General features: G+C 43.1%; 1 protein-coding gene across 5 annotated transcripts in view; it reads right to left on the reverse strand.

The window, feature by feature from the left end:
• Positions 1-27,099, reverse strand: part of FILIP1 (filamin A interacting protein 1) — a 115,927-nt gene that overhangs the window by 20,885 nt on the left and 67,943 nt on the right. For all 5 annotated transcript variants that reach the window (XM_035543160.2, XM_035543159.2, XM_035543158.2 and 2 more), the window contains 2 exons: positions 21,750-21,923; positions 19,813-19,991 (listed from right to left, as the gene is read on the reverse strand). In XM_035543160.2, the coding sequence (XP_035399053.1) occupies positions 19,813-19,991; positions 21,750-21,923 (353 nt within the window). The remainder of the gene's footprint in view (positions 1-19,812; positions 19,992-21,749; positions 21,924-27,099) is intronic.

Here is a 27,099-nt window from a genome sequence, read left to right on the forward strand (position 1 = left end):
TTCTAAGAAAATACAAAGAAGTTTCAGTTATCCAGGGCAAGATGTTCAGTGATTTCCAATAAGCCACTTGTCCTCTTATGGAAGCATTCACTTGAGAATGTTTAAAGCAGAGCATGTAAAAGTGAAAAGCCCCCAAAACATTTATTGAAAATTATACCAGAGTTTGCACTGCATTTTCCATTTCCATTTGTCAGAGTACTTCCATCAAGGTATGACAAACATCACCAATGACTGCACAACCTTTCCCACCTCTAGGGCAGAAATGGGCACTCACCTATGCGAGGAAACCCTGGTAAGGCAGAACATGGCCTGAAACGAGCAGTTCATGTGTGCATCAACATTTTGGCACCACACTTCAGCTGTGCTGGCCTAGTTTAGCTCCCCCCCGGTGCAAGAAGACTAAGTTAAGCTTTCAAGGTATCTCCAAGTGTTTAATGAAGAACCCACAAGAGGGACCAATGCAGAGAGTAACCCAGAGAGATGTGAAGAGGTATTTCCTGCACTATCAAGCCAGGGGCAGCAGAGGGAACATCAGATAGAAGGATGGGAAGGAGGATGGGAAGCAGGTGAGATCTCTGGAGCACATTTTAGCTAAGCTTATACATAGCCTGGAGGTCCACAGAGCTCCTCACTGCTGCTCTAGCACAAAGCCACCTCAGATGTCCTTCTCCTGTAGTACCTCCTTCACCATTTCAACTCCTAAAAGCTTGTTGTGATGCGATGTAATGACTTCTACCCTGTTTTGTGTGTGGTTGGGAAGTGAGGGTTAAGAGAAGCACACTAACGAGGATACAGTCACTCCAAGGATAAGCTGACTGGCAGCTGGTGAAGGCTGCTTCCTCCACACAGGGCCAACTGCACCACTTGGCAGCATTTCTGCCACTCACACAGCTGTCCTGAGGAAGCACTGGGCAAGCAAACACCTTCACAAGCTCCTCTCTCCTGTCTTCCCACTTGAGCCCTCAAGAGTTTGGTACTGCATTGGTGCAGTGTTAGACAGACCAGACAACTTCCTAGCAGGAGCTCAAAAGCTGCTGCCCATTAGGTGATGTGAGGGGCTGAGTGCTAGAATCCAGGGAGGACAAACACCACCAAGACGTGCTTTAACTTAATAAAGCAGTTCCCTCTTCATTTTTCTTTTTTTTCTGTTTAATGTACAACAGCTGATTTTGAAGATTATTTCTATGGCCACTGGGAAATTCTCCACTTCTCCATTTCTGACTGCCTCTGTGTCCCAGCCACCAGGCTGAGATTCAGGGACTCTGAGCACCTACAATTTCAACTCAAACCAAGCAGAGACAGAAGGTGGCCAAGCTCCCTAGGAAGCAAAAATCAAGCCTAACAACACTTAAGCTGAACAACTGAAAATTAGGCAGCTCTTTCAAATCATCAGCTTCAGGCCTGATTATAGCTTATACACTTACATGCATCTCAGCTGACAGAAGAAACATGTGAATGAGATCAGGTCCCAGGGCAGGAAAAGCAATAAACAAACTACATTTGTGCTCCTTTCTCCTTTCTACTCGTCAGACTTTAAAGCCAACTAACAAAGAGGCATCTGCTTGTTTTGCCTTGCTACAGAACTTCCCGAGATGCTGTTCTGTTATCACAGGGTCAACTATGAAAACAAATAAAACTTGTTAAAAAAAAAAAAAAGTTACCAGTTCTAGCGAACCTAAGGACACATTTTTGTGGCTATATACTATGCAAAATTAAAGCGTAAAAAAACAACAAATGTATTCTTCACTGCAGAATTAACTTTTGAGAAGTGATTGTATAAAATCATACCAAAAGCAAATTAATCCTCTTGCTATTTCAAAACTACATGACAGTGCCCAAATTATATCATGGAAAACATATTTTTTTATGATTTAGGAAATTGATTGTCTTACATTGACATTGATTGTCTCATACAATGATCTTTTCCTCTTTTTCTATTTTTATTTTTATTTTTTTTTATTTCTAACCCTGATTTTGTACAAATGAAATTCCCCTGTGCCAAAGCAGTCCGTCGGTGCCGAGGCTGTCTGTCAGTCCACACGGTGAGTAAGGCAGGAGAAGGAACCCTTACGAGGTTCAGTGCCCCACCGACCTGCCCGTACCTTCTCCAGGTAAGGAACGCACCAAAGATCTCGACGAACAACAGAACAACCAAAACTTGCTCAGGGAATGAAACAGCATTACAACCGGACAGGCACTTTTTTCCCACCCCCCTGCCCCCGATCCCAATTAAGACACCCCCATTAATTTCCCAGCCGGGAGGGAGGGCGAACAGAGCGTCGGAAAGGAAGGCGCCGCGCTCCGCTCAGCGATCGCGTTTGCCAGCCCCGCGGTTGTCCTCCCCTGACCCCTCGGGGCTCAGTCCTCCCCAGGAAGCTCCAGGGCACCCCTCGACACCGGGGGGGGCTCCCTCCCGGCCCCAGAAGCAGCTCCCAAAATTCCCCCTCCCCGGGCAGCCCCCGCTCCCTGCTTATGCCGGGCATCCAGCTCGCGAGTGGAGTGTGCACAGATGGGAGCTGCTCCAATTAAAAACAGTAATAATAATAATAATAATAATAATAAATAAAATAATTATTAAACTGGCATTATCTTACCTTATATATACTTTTTTTTTAATATTTTTTTTTTAAGCTACCGAAAGGAATAGCCCGCAGCCCCCGGCGGGTCGGAGCCGTCGCTCAAGTCCCCCCGCCGTGTCCCTGCCTTGTCCCCGCGTTGTCCCCGCCGTGTCCCCGCCGCACGGTGCCGGCCGCGGCGCCGGTCGCGCTGGCTCGGGGCAGGGGAAGGGGTGGAGCGGGGAAGGCGGCGGCCGGGCTGCGGGGCCGGGGGTGCGGCGGGGAGAAGGGGGGTGCAGAGGGGAGGGGGCTGCCCTGCCCTGCCCGGCCCGCGGGAGGCTTCGGGCAGCATCTCCTCTTAGTGGCCTTTCGCCGAGCTCAGGACCCGACAGGTCCCCTCCGGGCTTGGGGTTGTGGGGTAGTGGTTAAGGATCCTCGGGGAACCCTCACCAGGATGCTTCCTGCTGCTGGTAGGGTCAGCTGGTGGAAGCACGAATACCTGAAGACAGTCCCCTGTGGACTTAATGTGTGTGCCTATCTGTTCTCCAAAATTCATGCACAGTAGCAAGGCCAACCGAGAGTACGCATAAAGTCTGCAAAGCACCATTCTGCCCACTCCTGGTATTAAGAAGTCCTGCAGCAGCACCTCTGTTCCCCAACCAACACAAAAGAATTTGGGGATTCTTTCCATTTGCCAAATGACTCCCTAGATTGGCCATGGTCACCTCTTCAGTCTTTACCAGGAGAACTAGAAACCATTCTTCCCTTCCCTTGCCCTTCCCACTTCCCTTCTCCTTATCCCTTTTTTTCCTCTTCCTCTTCCCATTCCCTTTCCTCAAGAAGCCTGTAATATCCCAAAACACTGAAAGCTTATCATGTCTAATAATATTATCCACAAAAATGGACCAGTGTGTATTTACATTTCTGGGAAACTATTTAATTCCCTGTTCTGTCATTATTTTTACTTAGGACCGTTGCCTCTCTGTATATGGGCTGGGCAGTGCTTGTTCGCAAAGTGGGTGCTTAATGACTGATGTTATAGTCTTTATTCAAGGCCCTCTTTACCGCACACTCATCAGAGTCTCAGCTGAGCACAGAATTGCCAGAGAAAACCACATACACAGTGGGAAACACTACAATAAATATCCACTGTTGGCACCCAGAGTGATTGCCAGAAGCATTTCGATCCTTTAGATCACCTGCATAAAAGTCTGCAACCTGCGTTAGCAAAATAATCTGTAGCAACAGCAGGTTGGCAGCCTTGAGGCAATCTGTACCAGAAGGGTGCAGAGCACTTTGCAAGCAAGTTGCTGAGCCATCTGCTAGTGGACGGGTTGGACTGCGATCAGCAGCGGAGAGCAAGGCCTCTGAGGAGGCTGCAGCATCACAGAATGCCACCACCGCTCACCCTGGTGCGAGCAGAGTCCCAAGGAAGCCCATGGCATCCTCTGGAGGGTGCCGAATCATAAAAACACAGAACAGTCGAGGTCTGAAAGGACCTTGGGGATGTTTAAGAGCAGGTCCAGGCACAGGGCCTGCTCTACCTGAGTCTCAGGTGCCTCCAACCTCTCTGGGCAGCCTGTTCCAGGGCCTGCCCAACCGCATGCTGGAAGATACTAAAATTAGGTCGGATCACCGACACGAGGTGACATGTACCACATACACTGCCTCACGACAGCCACTGGTGGCACCTGTGACCACCAGCTTGCCCCAGAGGACTCTTACCCCAGACGACCAGCTCTCCCAGCTTACTCCGTGACTTAGAAATAAAAGCACAGGGAATGGAACCCAGACACACAGAAGTCGTCTGGTTGTGAGCCAGCAGATGCGAGACTTGTAAGAGAAGGCACAGCATGGCAGTGGCATGCCTGCACAGCCTGCACTAGCTGAGGTATGTCTGTGCCCCCACTGGACCTAATAATTAAAGTGTTCTCCACCACCAGGCCAACTGCTCCAGGTACCACCACTACAGCAGTGCCAGAGGTACAGAAAATATCATGTAGGATGTCACAGCAAAGGCCAAACAGGCTTTCAACCTCCACAACTTCTACTGAAAGGGAATTGAATGGTGTATGTATATAAGTATAAAGACACTTTGTATGTTGTTATTGCTCAACAATACCATCACTTTTAAGTCACATTAAAGGCTGGAAAAATCTAACTTGCTCCCCAGAACGCCATGTCTCTTTTTGTTTATGCTTTCATTGGGATATTGGGATGATGTAGTCCAAGAATTCCTGACTAAAGCAGCACTTGCAACATGGTGAGGCCAGATAAGAAAAATAAATAAATAAAAAATAAATAAATAAATGCAGGGGAGGGAATAACTAGGAATCCCAAATTCCAGCTCACCTCTGAAAGTCAGAAGTTGTACTGTGCATCTGGCACTGTCTCTGCCATAGAGGAGAGTAACTGGGAAGCAAAGGATGGAATTGGTTTAACTGTTTAATGATGTGCTAATAGACTACACATTTCTTTGATATGTAGCTCTCTTTAAAATTCACTGAACTGTGCACAGCAATGGATTTCTCTTGTAGATCGTAGAGACTTGTAACAAATGATTGCCTTATTATAAAATTCTCTGTAAACAGGGCTTTGTAATCTTTCCAGCAGACTACCCTACTCTCTGTTGGCTCTTTATCTTCTGTGTAGAAACATATGTAACATTTACAAGGAAAGCAGCCCTTGCAACTCTCTCCAAGTTTTCTATCATCTAACAAAAAGTCCAAATATTTTTATTTGTACAGAACAGAACAAAGCTTTTCCTGAGTTTGTGTTTACTTATATACATGAAAAAGTACCTTGTGTAGCTTGCAAGACTGTTTTGTTGTTGTTGTTCATAAAACCTCAAGAACAGTGGAAATCTTCCATCATTTTTCATTTTTTTCCTTTTGGTAGGCCAAACTCATCTGTACGTCAAACTTATCCTCCAATTTCTACTCACCCAGTTGCCTGCTCTGAGCATAACATACTAATATGAGTTCAGTGGCATCTTGATAAAATGTGAAAACTTCAAATATCAAGGGAGGGGAGAGGCTGATATTAATTTGCTGCTGAAGATATGGTGAACAAGGTGATACACTGTGCCTTCTGAACACAAATAAATAATGAAGATAGATGTAATAAATTCTTGAAACATGACTTCGTAGGAAAAGCCTGAGAAAAAGACTTCAAGTTGGACCCTGTGCTGTTATATCTCAGGCAATACATTTTATATGGCTTACGTCATGCACACTAAAAACTTCATTTGGTGAGCTACACTGACAACTGGCTTTGTTCACCTTTGTTCTTATTTAAAACAGGTTGTTCCATGCAGCTGTTAAAAAAAAACAAAACTGTGCACGCACACACACACGCACACATTCACACACAGGCTTTTTTATTACTCCCCAGATCTTTCTAAATATGTCATGCTGATTAGATTTAAAATTATTTTTCTCTTTGCAGCATGAAAATTGCCCTACACTAGGGCATGCTGCCTTTTATGGAAGCATGATTCAAAAGTTTAAAAAAGCAGTTCTGGATTTGTTTTTCTTTTCCACTTTTTTTTTCTTCTGCTTTTCTACTTCCATAACACTTGTGTGTATCCTCTTGGTATCTGGGAAAACTTAGTATCTGCAATATTTCATGTGCGACTCAGATATTTTAATAAATAAATAGAGCAAATTTAACTGCAAACCATAGATGATTACAGAAATGCACCACACAAGGTCATATCACTCATTTCTTCTCTCCATGAGTAGCAAAATCTGCATTGGTGGGGTTCACAGAATCCCAGAATGGCTGATGTTGGCAGGGCCCTCTGGAAGCCATGAGGTCCAACCCCTGCTCAAGCAGGGACACCCAGAGCAGGCATCCCAGGACCATGTCCAGTTGGCTTTTGAAGGTCTCCAAGGAGGGAGACTCTAGAGCCTCTCTGGGCAACCTGTGCCAGTGCTCAGTCAACCACACAGTAAAGAAGTGCTTCCAGATGTTCAGAGGGAACCTTCTGTGTCCACCACCAGGACCCCCAAGTCCTTCTCTGACAGGCAGCTTTCCAGCTGGGTGGCCCCCAGTGCGTGCTGGTGGATGGGGTTGTTCTTCCCAGGTGCAGGGCTTGGCATTTCACGATTTTGCTATCAGTCCACCACTCCAACATGTCCAGATCCCTCTGGATGGCAGCACAACCCTTTTGTGTTATCTGCAAACTTACTGGGGGTACGGGTACCCTCTGCCCTCCTTGAAATAAAGATGATTACAGATGAAAAAGGAGACGTTTACACTAGTTATACCTAGTCAATGACACATTTTTATAGTATGTTTTGATCTTTATTTTGTGAATAGGCACCAATACTGTCATAGAAGCAGGCTGTGGCCCTTTGACCAAAGCGTCTCTGGAGTCAGCATCAGAGGTGTCCGGGACCTCAGAGAAATGCCACATTTCAGGATGGTTCCTTGCTGCCCCCTGTAGACCTGCCATTTTTAATGACAACTGTGCTTAATCAGAGCATCCTTTCTGCTGCGTCCCTATCATTTCTCATGTTTTTCTAATTTACTCACTTTTGATGTGTTAGGTGTTCATATGGAAAAATGATGTGGAGGAGTGAGCTTGAGGCTTTGAGAACAGGGAGAGCCGTGGCTTTTTGCAGATTACCAGGAGATATACTTCATCTTTTGGTGGTGTCTTGGCCTCTTTTGCTTGACTTGGGTCTGGGACACGAGCAGCTTCACAGTTCTCCTAGGGCATATGTGCCATGGCAAACTATGGTCTCAGAGAAAACCATTTTTTCTTAGGAAACCTTAGTGATGGAGGGCTTTTAATGCTGGAACTTAGAGACGGCAAGCCACAAGGGCCCAGGGTGTGGGACCAGGCTGACGTGTTTCCAGAGACTCTCTTAAAGAGAAAATTAATTGTAGCAGCCATACTACATTTGCACACAGCAGAACCCAGCTTCTGCTCCTTCACACAGCACCCTCTCTCTCTCCATAAATGTTCTCCCTCAGACTTCCCATTTTAGAGCAATTCTTTTACTTCAGAGTGGCATGACAAATCTCAGGGTCTTTCAAGCAGCTCTTAAAACTGACTGTTCCTATTCTGTATTTGTACAATTCAGCCTCCTCAGATGGCAAAGGGTCCCAAGTGCTCCTACAATATACAGCGTAAGAAATGATGGTGGCTATCACAGGAAGAAAGAATGACATTAATAACAAAGGAGTAGGCCTGACTGATTTTCACCCGTGTGTTGCTTTTGTTCTGTTGATAGCTGGCTCTGGTGTTGCCCCTTCGTTTGCCACCCTCTCATCTGACTTCTCTGAGCATGGGGTTACAAAAGAGAAATACTCCACCCAGAGTTAAGGCTCGCATTTTTAAGCATGAAACTCATAAAGAACTGTAAATAACTTTTAAAGCAAGTAACTCATAAAGAATTGCAGTGAATATCCCCTAACTGGAAACTGAAAATCAACACAGAAGTATTTTTTTTTCTCCCTAAGTGTATGATCTTCTGGTGCAAACAAGTTCTGGGAAGTCCCATTGCCTGTGCTATTGACCATGTGTCAAACAACATGATCAATATGAAGACTTCTGCTTTATTTTTGGTGCATCTCTCTTTAGATATCTTTCTGCATTTCAGTCTTGCCTTTGCTTGCAGCTCGGTCTGTCCTCCATCTTCACCTCTTCACCATCTTTCTTCCCTCTGTCATCAGCCTGGCAAGCCTACAGGACTCCGCTTCCACCAACACTTCATTCCCCTCACCACTCCCTTGGTTCTTTAATTCACATTAAACTCTAATTCACATTCACTTCCCATATTCTTTGCTTTGTAGCTGCCATCCTCTGCCCTAAACCTGCCTCTTTGCTCTTCCTCATCCTTTACCTTCCTGTTCCATCTGTTCAGTTCTTGCTCCTGAAGGGATTAACTGCTTTAACTCCAGCTCACCTTTTTTTTTTTTTTTTTTTTTGACTTCCTTTTCTTTTGTGCTTCTTCTCACTGACCTCTCCTCAAAGAAATGTGATCCAGTGACCGATTGGGGCTGGAAGGCAGGCACACCCGAGTCCTACATCTAAAACTAAAAGTTGTCCACCTCACTGCTTCCTATTTGATATGTCACTGAAATAACGCATTTGAACGAGTTAATAAAACCAGTGGGGAGGAAAAATGAAAGATAACAGGCTCCAAATAATTACTGATTTCTTTTTTAACATCAACAAATCCAAGCAATAGTGTCACCATGACAGGGTCTCAGCCATGGGAGGACTGTTTACAAATAAAAGAGTGAAGAGATTTAACAATCTACATTTAGGAAGCAGCATCATTCAAGTAATTGCATGCACTGTGCTAGTCAAGCTTGTTCTCCAGCTGCTTTGTACAACAGCCATGCAGCCTGAGAACAAGACTTTGCCCAAGTGGGGTCAGTAAAAGAACCTCTCTCCCTCAGTTCAGGGTCTCAGATTTTCTTAGAAATGCAGGCTATGCTTGCGTTGTTTTATATTACATTTTGCCACCTCAGTCACAGCTTGACGTAAGGATAAAGCAACATGCACCTATAAAAACAGAGAAAAATAAATCATCTCAAGAAGATTCATTCCTAGTTTTTAAACATAATTTCCTGTGCGCTCCAAACTTTGTGATTTAGCAAATAATGGATCCTCAGTAAAAGCTTCAAATACTGTGCAAGAGCAATCAGCTGCTCCTTTTATGACCTAAACTGAGACTGATAGATTTTAACAACATCAGCACTGAGTAATCCTGGCTTTCACCACATCCTAATATGCCATGTCCCAACTGTCAGTCTGAAGAGCTAAGAATGTATTTCTGTTAACACTCATGCCAGGACCCTCAGCTCTTGCCCGGAACACAAAGGAGCACACACATGCCCACCACATCTGTCTCACAACCATAGCTTTGCCAGTGCTTTCTGCCCCTGTGTTCTGAAGGTGCAGCATAAATGGGAAAAAGAAAAAAAAATCCCTACACTTACACAAAGCTTTTCTACTACCACGTAGCTAATTGATATAGCTCATGCATTTGTCGGGTTTGTTGCTTGTATTAGATGTGTGTCTATTGAGAGGCCATTGCAGCAGAGAATGCCCTTGCTGTATACCCCACAGCACTCACCCAGGGGCTGGACTCCCCCAGGGTTTGAGCCTGCTATTTTAACCTCATACTTGTATTTGCTAAGAGCAAAAAAACTGGGAGTCTGGATGCCCAGAGCCCATGGCTCTCCCATAACGCCAAACCCATCAACCCATCTTGCAGCTGATGCGAGACATGAGGCCAATCTCACACAGTAATTGTGAATTGCAAGATGCTGTTCCTGCCTCTGCTTGCCTTACAGTTTCTTTTCTACCACCTCTGCCTTGCCCTCTGAACAACTGCACCGCCTGTGTGTCCTGGTCCCACTGATTTCTAATTGTGTATTTGCTTTTCAGCTGTCGACTTCCACTGAGCATCCCTCACTTACAAATTGCTATTATTTTTCAAAATGTTGTAGTGATGTAAGTGCAAATGATGCCTCACACAACAAGAGAGGCAACAGTTTGGAAAAGCTTACAGCTTCCTTGGCAGAACCAATAGGCGATAGTGGCCAAAATAACTCGAAATATGAAGACACTATTTGGCTACAGAAATTATTTTAAAATAGTATGGTCCTAAATGCGTATTATCATGAACATAAATGCAGACAGAGCTTATATAAAAATACAATCATAAAGGAAATAAATATTGTTGATGCGTTATTTTTTTGAAGAGCAAACTCTTATTCAGAAGCTGTAACTCTGCTAACTGGTGTACGTGCTACATTTATATATGCATTTTTGGAGTTCCTACTCTGAGCCTCATTTATCCCATTAATCAAGAAGAGCTCTCCTGACTTCAAAGGAATTGCACCAGTGCCAGCTTTGTGCTCATGAAACCCAGGGTCAGGCTGGTGTTTTTACGGATTAGTTATTTCCTAAGACCCAAAGAAGCTGGATGCAGGGAGCTCGGTGTGCTAATGATGGGCACAAAACAATAGTGCCTGTCAGTGAAAGCAAGTTGGACCAGCAGCGCTTGGCCTGTCAGGTGAGGACACGAGCCAGTCAAACCAGGACACGGTCTTTGCCGAAGGATTAGCGGCACACAGAAGCACGAGACGTGCAACAACTGCGAGCAGCAGAGCTCTACCAGCCGCACCACTGGGATGGACAGTGCTCTGCCCCTGCCACTTTTGGAAACCGGGTGGTATCCCATCCAGTAATTTGCAAAATAAAAAACGCTGAAAGCTATGCATCATTTTAAAATTAGTTAAGTCATCCAGGAAAAGCCTGATATGCAAATGTTGAAAGAGAATACTTCTATCCATTTCCAATTCCTCTGAAAATAAACATTTCATATGGAATTGTAGAGGAACTTTCAGCCTGTGATATATATACTTGTCACCAAGAGGCACTTTTTCACCTATGACATAATTGCTACCATCAAAGAAGCACTGCTGCCGCTCTGCTGTAATTTAGCCTCATTTTCTGCTCATATCATTATCCTTTCTCATTAGGGCATTACATATTCAGCTATGTTACTATTAATCTTTTCCCAACATAAGCAACTGGATAACAGAGCTGTGTGAATAATTGATTTTTCAATTCCTTAGCTGATCTAAAAATTCAACAAGTAATTATCAAAGGAAATAATAATAATAAAAGCTTTTTTTTTCTCTCTCATTCAAGAAAAAAAGTGGATTTCAGTGAAACATTTGTTCATCTTGAATAAGCCATTTCATTCCAGCTTTGTCATTTTAAGAAAAGCAGCAGACAGGGAGGCAATATCTTGGCACCATTTGCCAAACCAACAAGTGAGAAATCCTCCCTTTCCAGGAGACAGAGAGTCCCAGCCCAGTGAATTCCTGTGTCTGGGGAGTCTGAATGCCCAGGCACTGACCTACAAGGACATTTTCACCCCTTGGGTGGAAAGAACTCAGAAAGCATGTAAATGATTTGTAAAATTGGAAAAATTTTACATGGGAAGAGTGGGAACAGACCTCCCCAGGTGATGCAACAAGGTGACCAGGCCTCCTCCAAGAGGTGACTTCAGATCCCATCAGGGTGAAGGGAGAATTGAAAGTCTCCCACAGTCCAGGTGAGCAGCATAACCACAGGGTTATTTGGTATGGTTTTTGTTTGTTTGTTTGTTTGTTTGTTGGTTTTTGTTTTTTGACTAGCTGGTCTTATGAATTAAGCCAGTAGATTTCCTTTGGTGATATTTCTAACAGTCTTCTTACACACAAAGTGGCCTTTGTAAAACAGAATTTTAAATAATTAGTCCAAATGCAAACTATGACAACTCACTATTAGCATCATAGGTGCTTTATAAATACGTGCTCAATTATACATATTTTATTCTACATTCCTCCTCCCTTACATTTGCACAAACTATGGCAAGTTTCATGAGAACATTTACTTTGGATTTTTGCATCCCCTTGTTCTTTATTTTTTTATTATTTTTCATTCTGCCTTAAGATTTTTCCACATACAAGACTCAAAAAGAAACGAAAACTGAAATGACGCAAACATAAAACTCATTATTGGTATTCTCTGCTGCTGGTGGCATGCCTATAATCTATCAGCCATTATTTGCCAGCATTGTCCAGAGGTCTTAAATAATGTTATTGCCTCATGGTACTTGGCATTTAAACTCACAAGTAGAAAGGACTTCTGCCAAAAGGCTCTTCTGGCTTACACAGATATGAGAACGTAAGGGGAGCTATACTGCGTCAGACTGGGGCCAGTTCTTCCCCAATGTTGTGTTGTTGATTACGGCTGGGGAGATGATACCAGAAACAGCACAGAGCCAGGGGTCCTGCCTGCAGCTTTGGGTCACCCTGGCAGCTTCAGCAAAACAGGGATGCCTCAAGTTCCTTCCAGGCAGTTGGGATTAATTCACAGCCATGGAGGTAACCTTTACCAATTATCCCATGCTGGTTAGATACATACTCCTGTGTGGAAGGAACAAAAACGTGGCATGAAGAGGTGAAATGACATGATCAGGGACCAAATAGCAGCATTACTGTTAGGATTTCAGTGGAACCTGTTACTTTTACTGAAACCTTGTTTTGGTCTTCCTAAGAAAATAAATCCTTAGGGGAGACCTTGACTCAGTTCTTGTTTCCCCCAACAACACAGCAAGTCACCCTCTCAATTATGCCAAACTGAGAGATTCACTTGCATCCATTCCTCTCCCAGTTCTCTTCCTTCTGCCACCCCCTCTCTACCAGTGCCCTTGATTACATTCTCATATCTATAAGGAGAGGGCACCTGAGATCCTGGCAGGAACAACAGCAAAGGACGGAAAAAGCATTGCATCTTTTTAGGTTTGGGACAGCTCCTTGCATAAGCTCACTGAGTCAGAACAGCCCCCCAGATCAGATGAAATCCTGAGGTTCTTCACACAAGTTAGTGAAAGTTATTTGATGGTGTAGAGCATGTCTTGAATATCTGCAGGACGTTAATTAACATAGTATGTCATATTCTTCGCTAGTCATTCTGTACATCTCTGCAGTGTTAAACTTACATTTATACATAAAGCAAACGTCTAACACGTTCAAGCTTGAGTGCCTTTTTAGCATATATTTATACTTGTAAATAAGTGGCATCTGTCTAAAATGTTTAGAAATTCAGTGAAACCTGGCACGTTCACTAAAACCTGTTTCTAATCTTTCTGAATGAGGAAGCAATTTTCCCAACATGACCCCGATTCAGTTCTCATTTTCTTTGCCTAAAAAAATGACAACTTAAAAAGATGGCCTCAATAGAACCGCGAACTGATATTTATTTCAGTAGTATAATAACTCTGAAACATGCCAAAGGCCCCTTAAATGTTCAAATTGTTACCTATTGCACCCTGGACAGAGTTTGGGTCCGTGAGTAGATTTTGAATGAAGTAATTTTTTCCCCCCCATCTGACCCCGGGAGCATTTTAGCAAGCAAACTTGGTAGGAATAATGAACTACATATAGTTTTGTATAATAATTCTCTCTCAAGGGCTGTGAAGCTGATGCCTACTTAGAAATAATTTTGGAAGAATAGCTGAAACAACACATGATGCTATTTTATATAATCCCAGAAGTGACTGAAAGACTGGACAGTTTTGAAGACTATCCAAGTGTGAAGAGATGGATTTGGACTAGTCCCAGCTCATGGCAAGCCTTGCATTGTGTAAGACTCGCAATACTTTCACATTGTTTCTCCACAGTTTGATGTGGCTGTTTGTTCTCTCATTTTTAAACTACCTTTGGAGCTGTTTTGTTGGAGCTTGAGACCAGAATCATTAGTTAAAACATGAGCTTCAAGCAGCAGGGAACAGCCATGGCCTTGCAGTCTTTACAGCTAGAACTGTAAAACAGGACCTGTAAAATGGATGACCTTCAGATTTACTTAACTGTGCAGAACTGGTATTTGTCACTGCCAGGTTTATTCATTTATTTCTTTTAATAGACTACCACAGAATTTGTAATCTGTGATCTACAAATGTATTACATTGGAAGGAAAAAAAAAAAAAGTGTTTCCAAACAATAAGATAGCATGTCAGCTTAGAAGAAAAGAATAAAAACTGTTTATTTTTTTTTTATTAAACTGTAGCCCTTGCCTTCTACATTATAAGATTAAAGGTTTAGAAATGCAATTACTGAAAAGTAGACAGAGAGTGACTCAATGCTTTACTACAGCCAGTAATGTGCGGAAAGATGAGTAACTACTGTAGGCAATGGTGAATTGCCACAGTCCCATTGGGCTGGCTTTCCCTTTTTTTGGGTCACAATTTGGAAACTAGGACAGAGAAACAATGAACAGATGAGAAAACCTAAAGTCTGGGTACAAATATGGCTAAGAAATCTTGGAGCAAAAGAAACAGCAAAAAAAAAAAAATTTGTAAAAGATCTTAATTTCCATACTTTAAAGGAACCACCAATAGATTACACAGTTACAGGCCAAAGTCTGTGCTATCTGTTTGTACCATGCACCTCACCCCAATATCTCGGAATAGGGCTATTCTTATCACAGCATTTGGCCTTATTCTGGTAAATCACAGAGATTTATTAGCCCTGAACACTTCATACTTTTGGCTTGATTGTTCTCTATACAAGAGATGAAGGCTCTGCCCTGTTGTCTTTCTGCCAGCTTCTTTATTTTACAGTCTCAATAAAAAATCAAGAGAAAATGCAAACTGGAAAGGTAACATACACAAAATCTCCAAGCTCTTTCTCGCTGCAGCCTCTACACTTGCTTGGGTCCAGTAAATAAAGGGAAACAAAAATGCAAGTGCTCCCCAGTGAAAGGCTTGGTGCTGCCGTCTCGTGGGAAGAGGAAGAAGGGGAGATTGGACCAAAAAAAAAAAAAAAAAAGAAAAAAAGCAGAAATGTAAAAAGGGAAAACAAAAGAAGATTTTCTAAAACCTGCTAACATCAACACTCCCATTTTTGTTTCAAGACGGCTGTGTGCTTTATTGCTTGCAGATCGGTTTCCTTTGCAGGTGATGCGGGCCCAGAATTACATCACCAGCAGAGCAGCCAAGAGCATCTCAGTGCCAGGATGACCGAAGCCGAGAGGAATGCATTATCACAGACCGCAGAGGGACTCGCCAGTGCATTCCTTGCTGGGGGTGCTGTGATGGGGGAGGCAGAGAGGAGATGATTTTACGCAAGGACTGAAAGGAAACTTTGTAGAGGAAAGATCTGGGGTCACAGTCCTGCTGTCTCCTCTAAGCAGATCTAATTATGGTTGTGTACTTCAAAAAGAGGGTTTAACTAAAACCAGATTCAACAGGGCATTGCTTAGGGAGTACAGAATGAGTCCTCTCAGCCCTGCCTTTGAGGAAAGCGCAAAATGCCTCAGTGTGCAGGGAGCGCTGTCCCTTTGGTTGTAAAGAATAACTTGAAGCCACAGCAAGAGAAGCAAGAACCAACTTAAAATCCTCTTTGCTTCGATGAAGCATTCCATAAAAATGTGACCATACGTACAATCAGTGCATCCATACGAACAACGCTTATGTTAGATACTTAGTATGATTTACTGACACGCTGTGTGGTGCAGTAAAAGTCTCAGCAGTCTCGAGGATCATGCTGGAAATGATCAAATGACTCACAAAGCTGTCGCACAGATCACCCTCAGCAAGCTCCAACAAAGCCTTGCTGCCGCATCACACCATGTATGCAGCAAACAATGTCCCGTGCATCTGAAAGAACACCCCACACACACATTTGGAAGACTTGCAGGCTATTTCTGCCATCCCGCGGGACTGCCGCAGCCGTCCTCACCAGAGGCCTGTTTCTGAACCATTAAAATCAATGGGAGCTTTCCAGTGCTTTTAATAGAAACAAAATATGCTGTCAACAAACTGGATTAGAAGAAGAGTACAAGACAAATTGTTCAGAGATTAGCACCTCTGAAAATGTCAGGATTTCAAACCTCACCTTTTAGGTCGAATCAAGAGCTTGAAGCAGTACCAAGGTTACACAGAGCTCTTCCTCTTTCCAGGGAGGAAAAAGGGCTGCTGATCAGACAAAAACATTTATACTCGATCCTAAAGATTTACTTTTTCCTCCCCTACAGCTCCCTAAAGAAGCCTGAGGGCTGGGACTCAGCAGGCCAGAGAACAACCAAATTTAACTTCATGTTCACCCAGCTTTGTACAAGAGTTTTTGGGGTATAGAAGTGCCCATAGCTGGTTCAGCTGCGGCCGGATCACCCAGTGACCAAGCTCATGCCACCAGCTCATTCCCTAATGTGCCACTGAAAACCAGGAGGGTGCCTGTGCTGAGAGGACTAACTTCACCATTGCAGCTGCTGTGGGATCTCCTGATCTTCAGGTGTCCAAGCCACGTTGTCAATGCAGCTCCACACAGACCCCTCATCCTCCACCAGAGACTCCTCACCCCACCGTCTGCCACCAAAGGTCTCTGTGGAGGCCCAGGGGGCTCCAGCTCTTCTCCTTATTCCTCAGCCTAGCCAGGAGGCTGCAGGGAGAAGGCTGATTTGCAGTCCTACAGAAGGGAGATAAGGTGCCAAAGGAGATCTTGATGGTATGGAGACAGTGGCTGAGGCATACAGGTGTGGAAAAGGAGAATTTTGGTCAAATGGAAAAAATTGAAAATACTGTCCCTAACTTTCAAGACATACTCATCTTCATGCAGTGACTTTAGCATACTATAGGGAAATTTGCAAAACACTTCAGCCACCGTGTTTATAGAAGCGCCTTCCACTAAAGGCATCAGATTTTGTTCATCTCTATCTGGCAAAGTGTTGTCATTATTTTCTACCATTTTCCTGTAATGTGTTGACATTTTCCTATAGCCTTTCTACAGTTTACTTGCAGAGCCAGCACCAACAGCCAAGCCCTCCTCACTGCTTCATTTTACTCCTCCTAGCTGTCTACATTTCGAATATCCTTGTGTACAATTTTCTCTTTTTTATACCTTTCATGCATAATTATTCTTGACAAATTATGTTTTTCTCTTGCTTCTTTCTCGCTGTGCAAGGCTGGCCTAATAATTAGTTTCACATAGAGACTATTAGCTTTCATAGTATGTTGTTGTGGATGGATTAGAGTTCATGTGTGAAAGTATATGCAAATAAATATTCCAAAGTAAATGCATTATGAGAGTGCTGGAAATGCATTAGAACCAAGGGATATTTCTGCTCTTAGAGAATTCCCCATTTTATCTTGTTTGAACTCTCACAGGACGGCAAAGCAGATGTGGCTTCTAAAAGCTGGTGTGGACAACATTAGTGAGGAAAGATTGGTAAAGCACTGCAGAAATTATTCCTTGCAAACAGGACAGAAATTATGGCTGCTGTCATTGTACCAGACGGCTGTGAAATGGCCGTCCCACAGGACTGTTCTTCCTCCTGCTCACCCTGTCTCATTAACGTTATAACTGCGCGTGTAGCAGAGCGGCTGACGGACAAAGTTCACCTTAGTGTCCCTTTCCTTTTTCATGGCGACTACAAGTCTGTTCAGCTCTTAACAAAGTAACCCTTGGGCCTCAAAGCACAACAATAAAAAAAAATATGTATACGGTGATACTTATAAAACAAGAATGCTAGGCAGGAGCCTATGAACTGCCTTTAGGCAGGCCAGTTCTCTGTCCCATTATGCACATTAAGTGAGCATGGTGTTGTGTTTATATATATATATATATTTTAACATATCACAATGTAATCTTTCTATTGCAAACTCTGTCATTTTGACAAAAATCTCTTGCTGGCTGCCATTACAGGGCTGGCCTGAGAAGTCATCCCATCGTCTGCTCTCTCCTGGAAAACAGCCTTCGAAGCACACTACTTCCAGTTTTCAAAACCTACAAAGATGCGGGTGAATCCTGAGTTTTATGTGCACTCAGCAAACAGAGATGAGGAGTTGAGGTCATTCAGAATATATGCTAGCGAGTGGTTTCCAGGCCATCCTGGCTTTTCTAACCCGCTCTGTAAAGGGATGCAGAAGGAACAGCCTAAAGAGGGAGGGATGTGCGTGCTGGTTTTCCACGTTTAGTCATGTGCCATGTCCTCTCTGCTTGGTTGCTACTAAACATGATGTGATTTTTCTCATTAGTACCTTGGACAAAGTGGATTAAGTAGCAAACACCAGGTTGCTCTGGTCACTCAGCATAAACCAAAAGCACTGCAGCTCTTCACCTGCAACCACCAGTACAGAGGCACTGGTGACTAAAGCTAGAGGATTTGGTTATTCTCAAAGATTTCAACACATGTTCAAACTCAAATTCCCCTTTTTTATTGCTGTTTTTCCAAAAATTGTAGGGTATAGGAAAACTGGGGTTTAAAAGACACAGAAGAGCAGGAAGAGTACGTGAAAATGCCCCTGGGGCTGGGAGCTGATATCCTAGCTGTAGTAATGTGAGGCAGAAATCTTTTAAATCAATTCATTAAAGGAAATTGGTTCAAAGCAAACAGTTTATAAACTTAGGCTGTTTAGTGGCCTTCAGGAGTTCAGCTGGAATAATAAGGAGGCAGCAACTGATAAATTAAACTGAATTTAAAATGTAAAGAGAAATGTAAATGGTATTTTAATACAGCCTTTACTTTTGTAGCAATTCAGTTGCCTGCATCTCCACACATACACAGATATTCATCATAGAGAAAAAATGACATCTAAGAGAATCAGATATGAAATTACTCCTTACTTGGAAATACAACAGATTTTTTATTTTCTCTTAAGGGAATAAAATTGTTAATATGCAGACACATTTTTGTCCTTTAAAGTTTGCCAGTCAATACAGGAAGACAAAGAGCCAGAAAAACAGCAGCTATTAAACAAGGAAATATGGTCACTTTAGCTCATGTGCCACCTACTCAAAGCTGGCACTGAACAGAGCTCAGGAAATTCACTAAACAATTTAGCTCCTGGCTTTTTGAAAATGTCTGCCACCAGACTGTGGTTTCCTCAAAAGCATTTCTTCTTTGAACTTGCCTTAAGTATTCTTCTCAGAGTTTTTTTTTCACCAAACTTTGTGGTTTGATTTCAAGTAGTTTGGTATGAGCATGACATTTCATATTGCAAAACTCAGACTGTTGCCAAGTGCTCGTTTTTCACCTAAGCTATGTGCTGCAAAAGGTGTCCTCTTTTGACTTAGAGGACAAATTACTCCTACAATGAGGACAAATACTTGAAGGGAAGAAAATGGAGCATTGAGCCTGTTAGATAAAGAGCTTCAGGTAGTCCATCACAGGCTGCGCACATTTTATAAAACATGAAAATATTTTCTTCCAGGGGGATGTAGATCTTGCCTGAGGCATACTCCTTCAGAAATATGAAAAATAATGCAAATTTTTTGTGACTTTCTAAGCCTAAATGTGAAGGGCATGGCAAATTCCCTCCATTTGCGTGCCAATATCCAAATGGGTTGTTTTCCTTACCCATTCCTCCTATGGTGACACAGTGCCCTGTCCTTCACAAAATGCAGTGCTCAGCTGAGCAGGCCAGCTCAAACTTTAGCCAACATAAATAACATCTGATCTCTCAAAAGCTATCAGGAGATGAACCCAAAATGGACATGAGTAATTCAAAACAAATTCATTTTTAAATTCAAGCGCACACTGCAGGAATGTTCAATGGTATTCTTCCAGCTCTAGACTTGCACAGTAATGTACCACTAACATGAGAGGACTGACTTTTACAAATGGTTTACATGAGGTTAGTACCATTTAAACACAGGAAAGACCAGACCATGTCACTGCTGAACTGAAAAATATTGGGATATCGAGGGTATTCTTTGCACTGTTGTGGGTACTCACCTCTCCCGCTCCTGCTCCAAGAGGTTGGTGAAGTCATCACTCTTGTTCATGTAATCTGTATGTTTATGCTTCTCATTTTCAAGCTCATAAACTGTGCGGCGATGGCATTTTTCTGCCAAAAGAAGCTGTTCCAGCATGCGTCGATATGTCTCCTTCTGCTTTTCTTCAAGCCTGTCCAGCTGGGTTGTAGGAAAGGAGAATAGGTTATTTTAGAGGTTTCCTTGCTTACTTCATCTGATTTATTAACAAACAGTGTCATGTTTGGTAAATGTAAGTCCCATAATTTTACATCCTGCACTTTACATAAAGCAGTGCCTAAAAATAGGAGTAACTGTCCTGTAAAAATAATGATTTTTTTGGACAATGCGTTTGCAATAAACATTTACATCATTCTTGGATACACAAAGGACAGGGCTTCATGTGGTTTTAGAGTAACAAACAATATTGCTGCAGTGCAGAATGCCTCCTGTGACAAGGTCCTGCATGCACTTTCCTCATTTCACATGGGAAAAGCAGTAACAAATCCCCAGGAGGAATACATGCTCTCAGACCCTAGGACCCCAAGTTCAAGTACCTCTATAGGGACATGGACACCTATGTGAGTAGCAAAATATAAGCTCAAGGCTGAAATTTGAACTTCATCTTCAACACAGTTGTACCCGTAGGACTGCTGAGATAAAAAGTCTGAGTGGAGCCTGCTCTGCCCACCCACTGCCCAGACCCTGTGGGAGTTGCATCTCCCTCTGCCCTGGCTTCACCAGAAAGCTGCTGTTTCACAGGTTGCCTCTGCAAACTGGGAAACAGGAGAGCAGGAGGGCTGCAGCTGCTCTCAAGCAGCCCTCCAGAAGCTGACCATGACAGTCAAAAAGAGTCGATCCATTTTATAAAGGAACCAGGTTGGGTGCAGCCTTTGAGAGTAGATCTTTTGCACCATCCTATTTTAGCTCCTGCATAACCTCTGTGGACCTAGACATGACAGAAGTTACTGTAGACTGAGGTCCCTGTCAAATTATCATCTTCTTTAGACAAAAGACCTGCTAAGCTCTTTTACTCTTGATAGCCAGTATTTCATGCATACTTCCAAATGCTAATGTTTGCTTTCCTTATTTAGTATCACCCCTCCAAAATCCCAGAAGATACTGCAACAAGGGTGCAAAGTATAAAGATACCCTGTGGTAGACTCAATTCCTGGTAAAAAAGTAAATGTTCTGAACCGAGGAACTATGAAGAGTTGGACAGATGCTACAGTGTACTGTACGGTATGTTATTGCATGCTCTTTCTCCATGCCCTGGACTGTTAAGAAACTATAACCATAAGCAGTGGTTGCTTATTTTGGCATTCACACTGGCCTCAGACATTCCCAGGTCTATTCTACATTTCTTTATTGCTTATATTTTAAACCAGGGGTTTAAATCTTTGGTTTAATGTCCTGCAGATCTCCTTAAGGGGCTGAACTGACTTCACAGCCCTGGAACTGAAGAGACATAAAATGATTTGGGATTTGTGATCCTGTAAATATGGTCAAAGTCAATCTCTGTTGGTCTTCTTTTCCTAACTACTGCTGTGATCTAGTGTGCCAAGAAAGTCACAGAGCACTTACCAGTGCTGTGAGCAGTAAAGTTTGGAGCCTATAACTGAAAGAAATTTAGAAAACAGAAATGCAACACCAAAAGATTTTGTTCTCACTTACCTACACCAGCCCTAAGGAGCATACAAGGTCTATATTGTTTGTGTTCAAACCCAGTGATTTTGCTTACAATTTATTCTGCTGGTTGAGAGAACAAGAATATCCAATTTTTCTTCGATTTTGTGTAATTTGCACAAGAATTGTATTATCTTTTTGTGAGCTTTGCACACATGCAAAGTACACAGAGCTTCCCTTTTGGTTAGGATCCCCCCTGCACAGACTTGTAGATGTAAATCAAGAAGTTATTACCTCTGAAATTGGTTTCTCATAGACATCTTCCCCTATAGATTTTTCTTGGGCAAGGATGGCATCTCTGTGTAGCACTCGCAGTACGCTCTCTGGAGCAGCAGACCCATAATGAGCTTCTAAAACTTCAGGTTTGGTTTTCTCTGTCTTCAGCATGTGGATCACATCCTCTCTTGCCTGTAACATGGCAAATCAGTACCATAAGCCAACCTGCTAACCAACAAGGGAAACAGGGAAAATAGGGCCATTTCATATGTACAGACTGCATACACAAAAATAACATAAATGAGAAGAATGCTGGGCTGCCATTGCAAATATAAAACTTTGGGAGATATCAGAGTAAACACAATCTGAGTAAACCAAATTTAGTCCCTGTAGGCATTAATTATTCTATTCCTGCCTGTCATTACATTTGAATGCAGTGGGTTTTTATCTGGGTTGAAAGTAAAGCCAGGGAACATCATTAGTCTTCATGTACTTTTTCACTTATTCCCTGCCCATGCTGTTTACTGACTGCAGTAGGGGGATGAGTAAAACAAGCAGCACAAGTAGACTGAATTAATATTTCTCAGACAGCCTCGTGTCAAGTATTTCCTAGTAGCCCGCTACCTTACTTTGTGACTACAGGTTCTCTTCAAGTAGATTTTTAAATAAAGTTTTCTAACTTTATTTTGCTTAAAAAACCCACCACCACCACCACCACCAACAACAAAAAACTAGAAACAAAACCCACAGGGGAGCTCCTTGGTTTGCCTGGAGGGCATATCTCCCACAAGCCCAAAGGGATACAAAGCAGAAGGGTACAGGCACCAATTTTTCTTTTGCTTGCCTTTCAGATACTCAAACCATGTGAGCTTGGGAAGCAAATTAAGAGCTAAGGAAAAGTTTGGATATTTTAGGAAAAATCTCTTGCAAATCCAGCCCCTATGTAAGCAATGACTGTTTAGGATTTATGAACTGGCCAAAGCTTCATGCTTTTCCAGTGTTCGTAATGGCACTCTGTATTATCCCTGTAGCAAATCTTAAATCTTTACCCAATACCACAGAGACATCACAGCTCTACAAAACCATCTGCTTTTAAAATGAGCAAGGAAATAATTTCAGGAAATGACAAAGACCATTTAATCTTTTCTTAATAAAATAGAGTAACATGAAAATAAATAAAAAACGAGCTTAAGGCAAAGATCATGCCACCCAATTGTGAGCTAGATGAATTATAAACAGCTAACTGTAGGGGCTTACCCTCTACAACATTGTGTAACCTTAAGTAAAAGCTTTACATATTGCTCTGTCTGCAAGATACAAATAACAGACTGGAATGGTATTAAAGTTTTTCCAGCATGAGTGTGGGAAGGGTGCATCGCTCACAGATGTCAAAACTACAAGTGAATTATGCAGGCCAGTCACAAGGAATGCCAAGAGAGCCTGTCCACCTCCCTGCCTCATGTCCTGGGAATATGCCACTCTCAGAACAGAAGAAAAAAAAAAAAGGTATTTTAGGAAAGTTTTAGACAGTTTCAAGAACATACAGTATTTATATTCCTGTAGAAATAACAGTTATCTTAGTGTCTTTGTTACTATGAGGCTAGTGCTTCTAGTCTGAGAAATGTTTTTTTCCCTCTGTGGTGAATGAATGCAATAACCATTATAGGCTCTGGCAAGGCAGAGAGTAGGAAACCTCTCTGTCCCTTCACCTCACTACAATCAACAGACAATGACTACGCTGGGTTCCTAAAATAAATGGTTGACTCTTCTTGTTGGCACCTAACTCTTCTGGTTAGTACCTACTGCTGAGCCCACTAAATGGCACCTGAGGACCTTCACCTCAGTTTCCAGGCCATGTCTGTGTCATCCCAAGGCATGAACTCGGTGTCCCATTGCGGGCCCCACACTGCAGACATGCTCATGGGGGGCACTGAAAATAGGGGGGACGAAGGACGCAGCAGCTTTTTGCCCTGTGCACCAAGAGCCACGGACACAACCATGCTGAAACCTTGGCTCATTTTAGTGCTGAGCACAGGGAGCTCCAAATCCTCACTTGTCAGGAACAAGCCCACCTGGGAGCCTCAGCTACTGGGGGGGAAGGTGGGAGGAAGGGAAGGAGGGTGAATTCATTCTCTCCTGTTGCAGCTGTCGGGCCCCACATGGCATAATTAAACATTGACAGGTAAAGCAAACAGAGACAACTCCGGTGTGGTGATTTAGTGTCAGCAAAGCTGACAGAGGGACCAAACTGCCCTTCCCAGCAAGTACGTTAGTTCCTGTCCAGTTATACACGGCTGTGCATACTTTCCTTCCAGCCTCATTAGCCTTTAATCACTGACGACTGAAGTGGAGCAACATTAGCAGGAGGGAATGAGAAAGTCCCTGAAACACCTTAAAACTTGCCAGTTAAGAGAAGTTTCTGGATGCTGAAGGCTTGGGTCCCCCAAGAGCCATCAGGAGAGATGTCAGGAAGCAGCTGATGCTGAACAGAGGATTGACACCCCAAGTGAGAAAAGGGAAGGTGTCCAAGCTCAGGCAGCGCTTTGAAGATTTGAAGGTCCTTGTTCACAGAACCACAGAACCACACAACGGCTGTGGTCAGCGGGGCGCTCCGGAGGTCATCTGCTCCAACTCTCTTCTCAAGCTGGACCACCTAATGAAGGGGTCCCAGGGACGACCATGTCCAATTATTTACTTCGCCATTTTAAAAGAAAGCTGTGACATGCTCAGCTCCAGAGCACAGGGCAGAGCCCTGGAAACCCTGAGCAGAGAGACCCTCTCTGCAGGCCGAGGGAAGGGTTGCCAGCCTGTGGGACAGGTTGGATGGCACCTGCCCCCTCATGTTCCCCTTCGTGGGCACTCGGGACCTGGATGATGGTAGCATGGCAAGATGCCTTCTGCCTTTTCTGGATTTGGCCAGTGCACTGTCATTATCTTTTCAAGGGTATCACCTACTTCACCAAGTACTCTGTTTCCATGGATTTATGATAGCAGTTTGTGAAAAGAAAACTAACAAACAGACACTCAGGTTGCTAGGAAGCACTGGAGAAAAAAAAAAAAAAAAAAAAAAAAGAGGCCTTGTGCTAATAATAAACTGGAGGGAAATTTCCTTTTATTTGGTCAGAGTCAAAGCCTCAGCACAAAGATTCTGCAGTGCAACTACCCCACGTCTGGGTAGTTACATCCTAACTTTCCATCAGCCTTGGGATTTGCAAACCCCGATTAACCTCTCTGAAGCTCCTTAGGATAAATGTACAGGGAAGGAGCTGAAACTGCAGGCCTGTATTATTCATGATTTCTTGTTTCCTCCAAATGACTCATTTTCCACTGAAACTAGAAGACCCATAAGGAGATGTTTACTTTCCATGTATGGGTTACAACCATCACTGTATTAAACCTCAGGACACAGAACATTTCCAGATAACAAGTCAGAATAATCCTGTGGAGGAACACTTGGGCTACTTCAACACATGTACCTGCAAAGAGGTACGAGAGGTCCGTCTTCCTAGCTAGGAAGAGCTATACTGGCAAGCTGTTCCTACTGATGGACATCTACTTTATGTGCTTCCCTTGCCTCAAAGCACAATGCTGTTTAGCATAAATCATAAGCTAGGAGACAAATAAAAGGAAGAGATTTCAAATGGGAAGTAAACTTGTATATAAATCACAGGCTAAAGTTGTTAGCTATTTTAGTGGCAGAAACATTGTGCTTGGCACAGGAAAGCCCTCTCTCAAGTCCACTTTTTTTTCGGGTGGTGCTCTGATGAGAGAGAATACTCCAATTATTTGTGTAAGACCAGAAGATTGCAAATAGCCAGAGAAGCTCTTTAAAGCCAAGGTACAGAATTTAGAAAATACGTGCATTTTCCTCTTTAGTATGTCATGACTTAAATTGTCCTCCAGAAAACTTGAAGATAAGCTTATATTTTCACTGTTGAGATTGTGGTTTCTTAGAAAATAAACACATTCTTCTGCTAATAAAGTGCTCTCAAACAGTTCATCCTCTAAACCGTAGGAATGATCAAGTCAGATGAATGAGCAGGTCACTTTTACCTCCTAGAAATACTCTCAAGGCAAGAAACACAAATGGTCATACAGGTTGAGAGGTGTTTTTCCACATTCGTTTTCTTCAGGAGCAAAGCCTGCTTAGAGCCTCCTTGCCCACCAAACTCCTACTGTCCCTGCTGAGAGAGAAACTGCAACGTCAGACGGTATCATCTGTCTAAGCCTCATTTTGTCCTTACTGGAGGTGCCAAAATCTAAAGGATGATGGCCTCAAATCTCTAGCACATCCACAGAGGGTCTGAAATTCAACCAAGCACTGCTGTCCCACACAGCTCCTCCTGCTCTCCTGTCCCACTTCTCTACTGCCCAGTGGTTGCAGCACCTACTTAGGTGACGGGGTCTGTGTTTCTACCTGGGAACAGGAATTCCACAGCACAACGCTCTCCCCCCCTCAGGCCTGCACACTGGCTGCCCAGCTGGAAGGCCGACGAGAGGCCACTTTTCGCACGGTTACCCTGAAATACTCACTTTTTGGCAGAATAAAAGAGAAGGGCTTTCTTCTGCTTACAGGCTTGAGTAGAGCAGGGGTCTGAGTTCCAAACCTCACTTTAATACGTGCCTAGTAAAATATTTAAATGATATAGAAGGGATGTAAAGAGGTCCCTGCATAAAATTGAAACCATTTAGGAAACAATAGCATGACTCTGCTGCTTGTAAAAGGGGACTGGCAGCCTAGCAACCAAATTCCTGGTCAATGGAAAGACTGTTACACAAGCCCAGCATTCGGACGTGCTTCCTCCTCCTGCCCTGCCCTGCCAATTTACCACAGCCCTCTCTCCCCATTCCCACAGTCTTTGGCCTCTCCTGTGAGACTGTGAACAAAACTTAGCACCCACTAAACGGAGAATTTTTGCAATAGCCCATTTGTCACCTGGGAAATGGGACCGGGCTGGTCAAACTCGTTTCATATAAGGCGTCTAGTAAATTGGGAAAAAAATTCAGTTGCATTCAAGATGGGCCAAATGGATTCAAAGTAATCACTGTCAGATGAGAGGAAAATCCAACTTGAGATCCTTTGCCAGGCCATTTCCTAAACTGTTCTCATGAATTTTGTTTGTTCATAAGTTGTCTTCCTGCAAATTCACAGTGTTACTGCTCTCTAAATCTGTAACCATGTCCCTTACAGTTCAGTGTTCAATCTAAAATACATCTAATGACTTCAGAGCGACCTAAACGCTTCAATAACATGATGAGATTCCTCTCAATTTATTGAAAGTAGTTCTGAAAATTCAGGACCAGAAGCAGAGCTAACAGGGAATACAGTAATACAATATTTGGAAGTTCTGATATTTCCATCTTTTGA

The sequence above is a fragment of the Cygnus atratus genome, chromosome 3 (assembly GCF_013377495.2).
Source record: "Cygnus atratus isolate AKBS03 ecotype Queensland, Australia chromosome 3, CAtr_DNAZoo_HiC_assembly, whole genome shotgun sequence".
Lineage (NCBI taxonomy): Eukaryota > Metazoa > Chordata > Aves > Anseriformes > Anatidae > Cygnus > Cygnus atratus.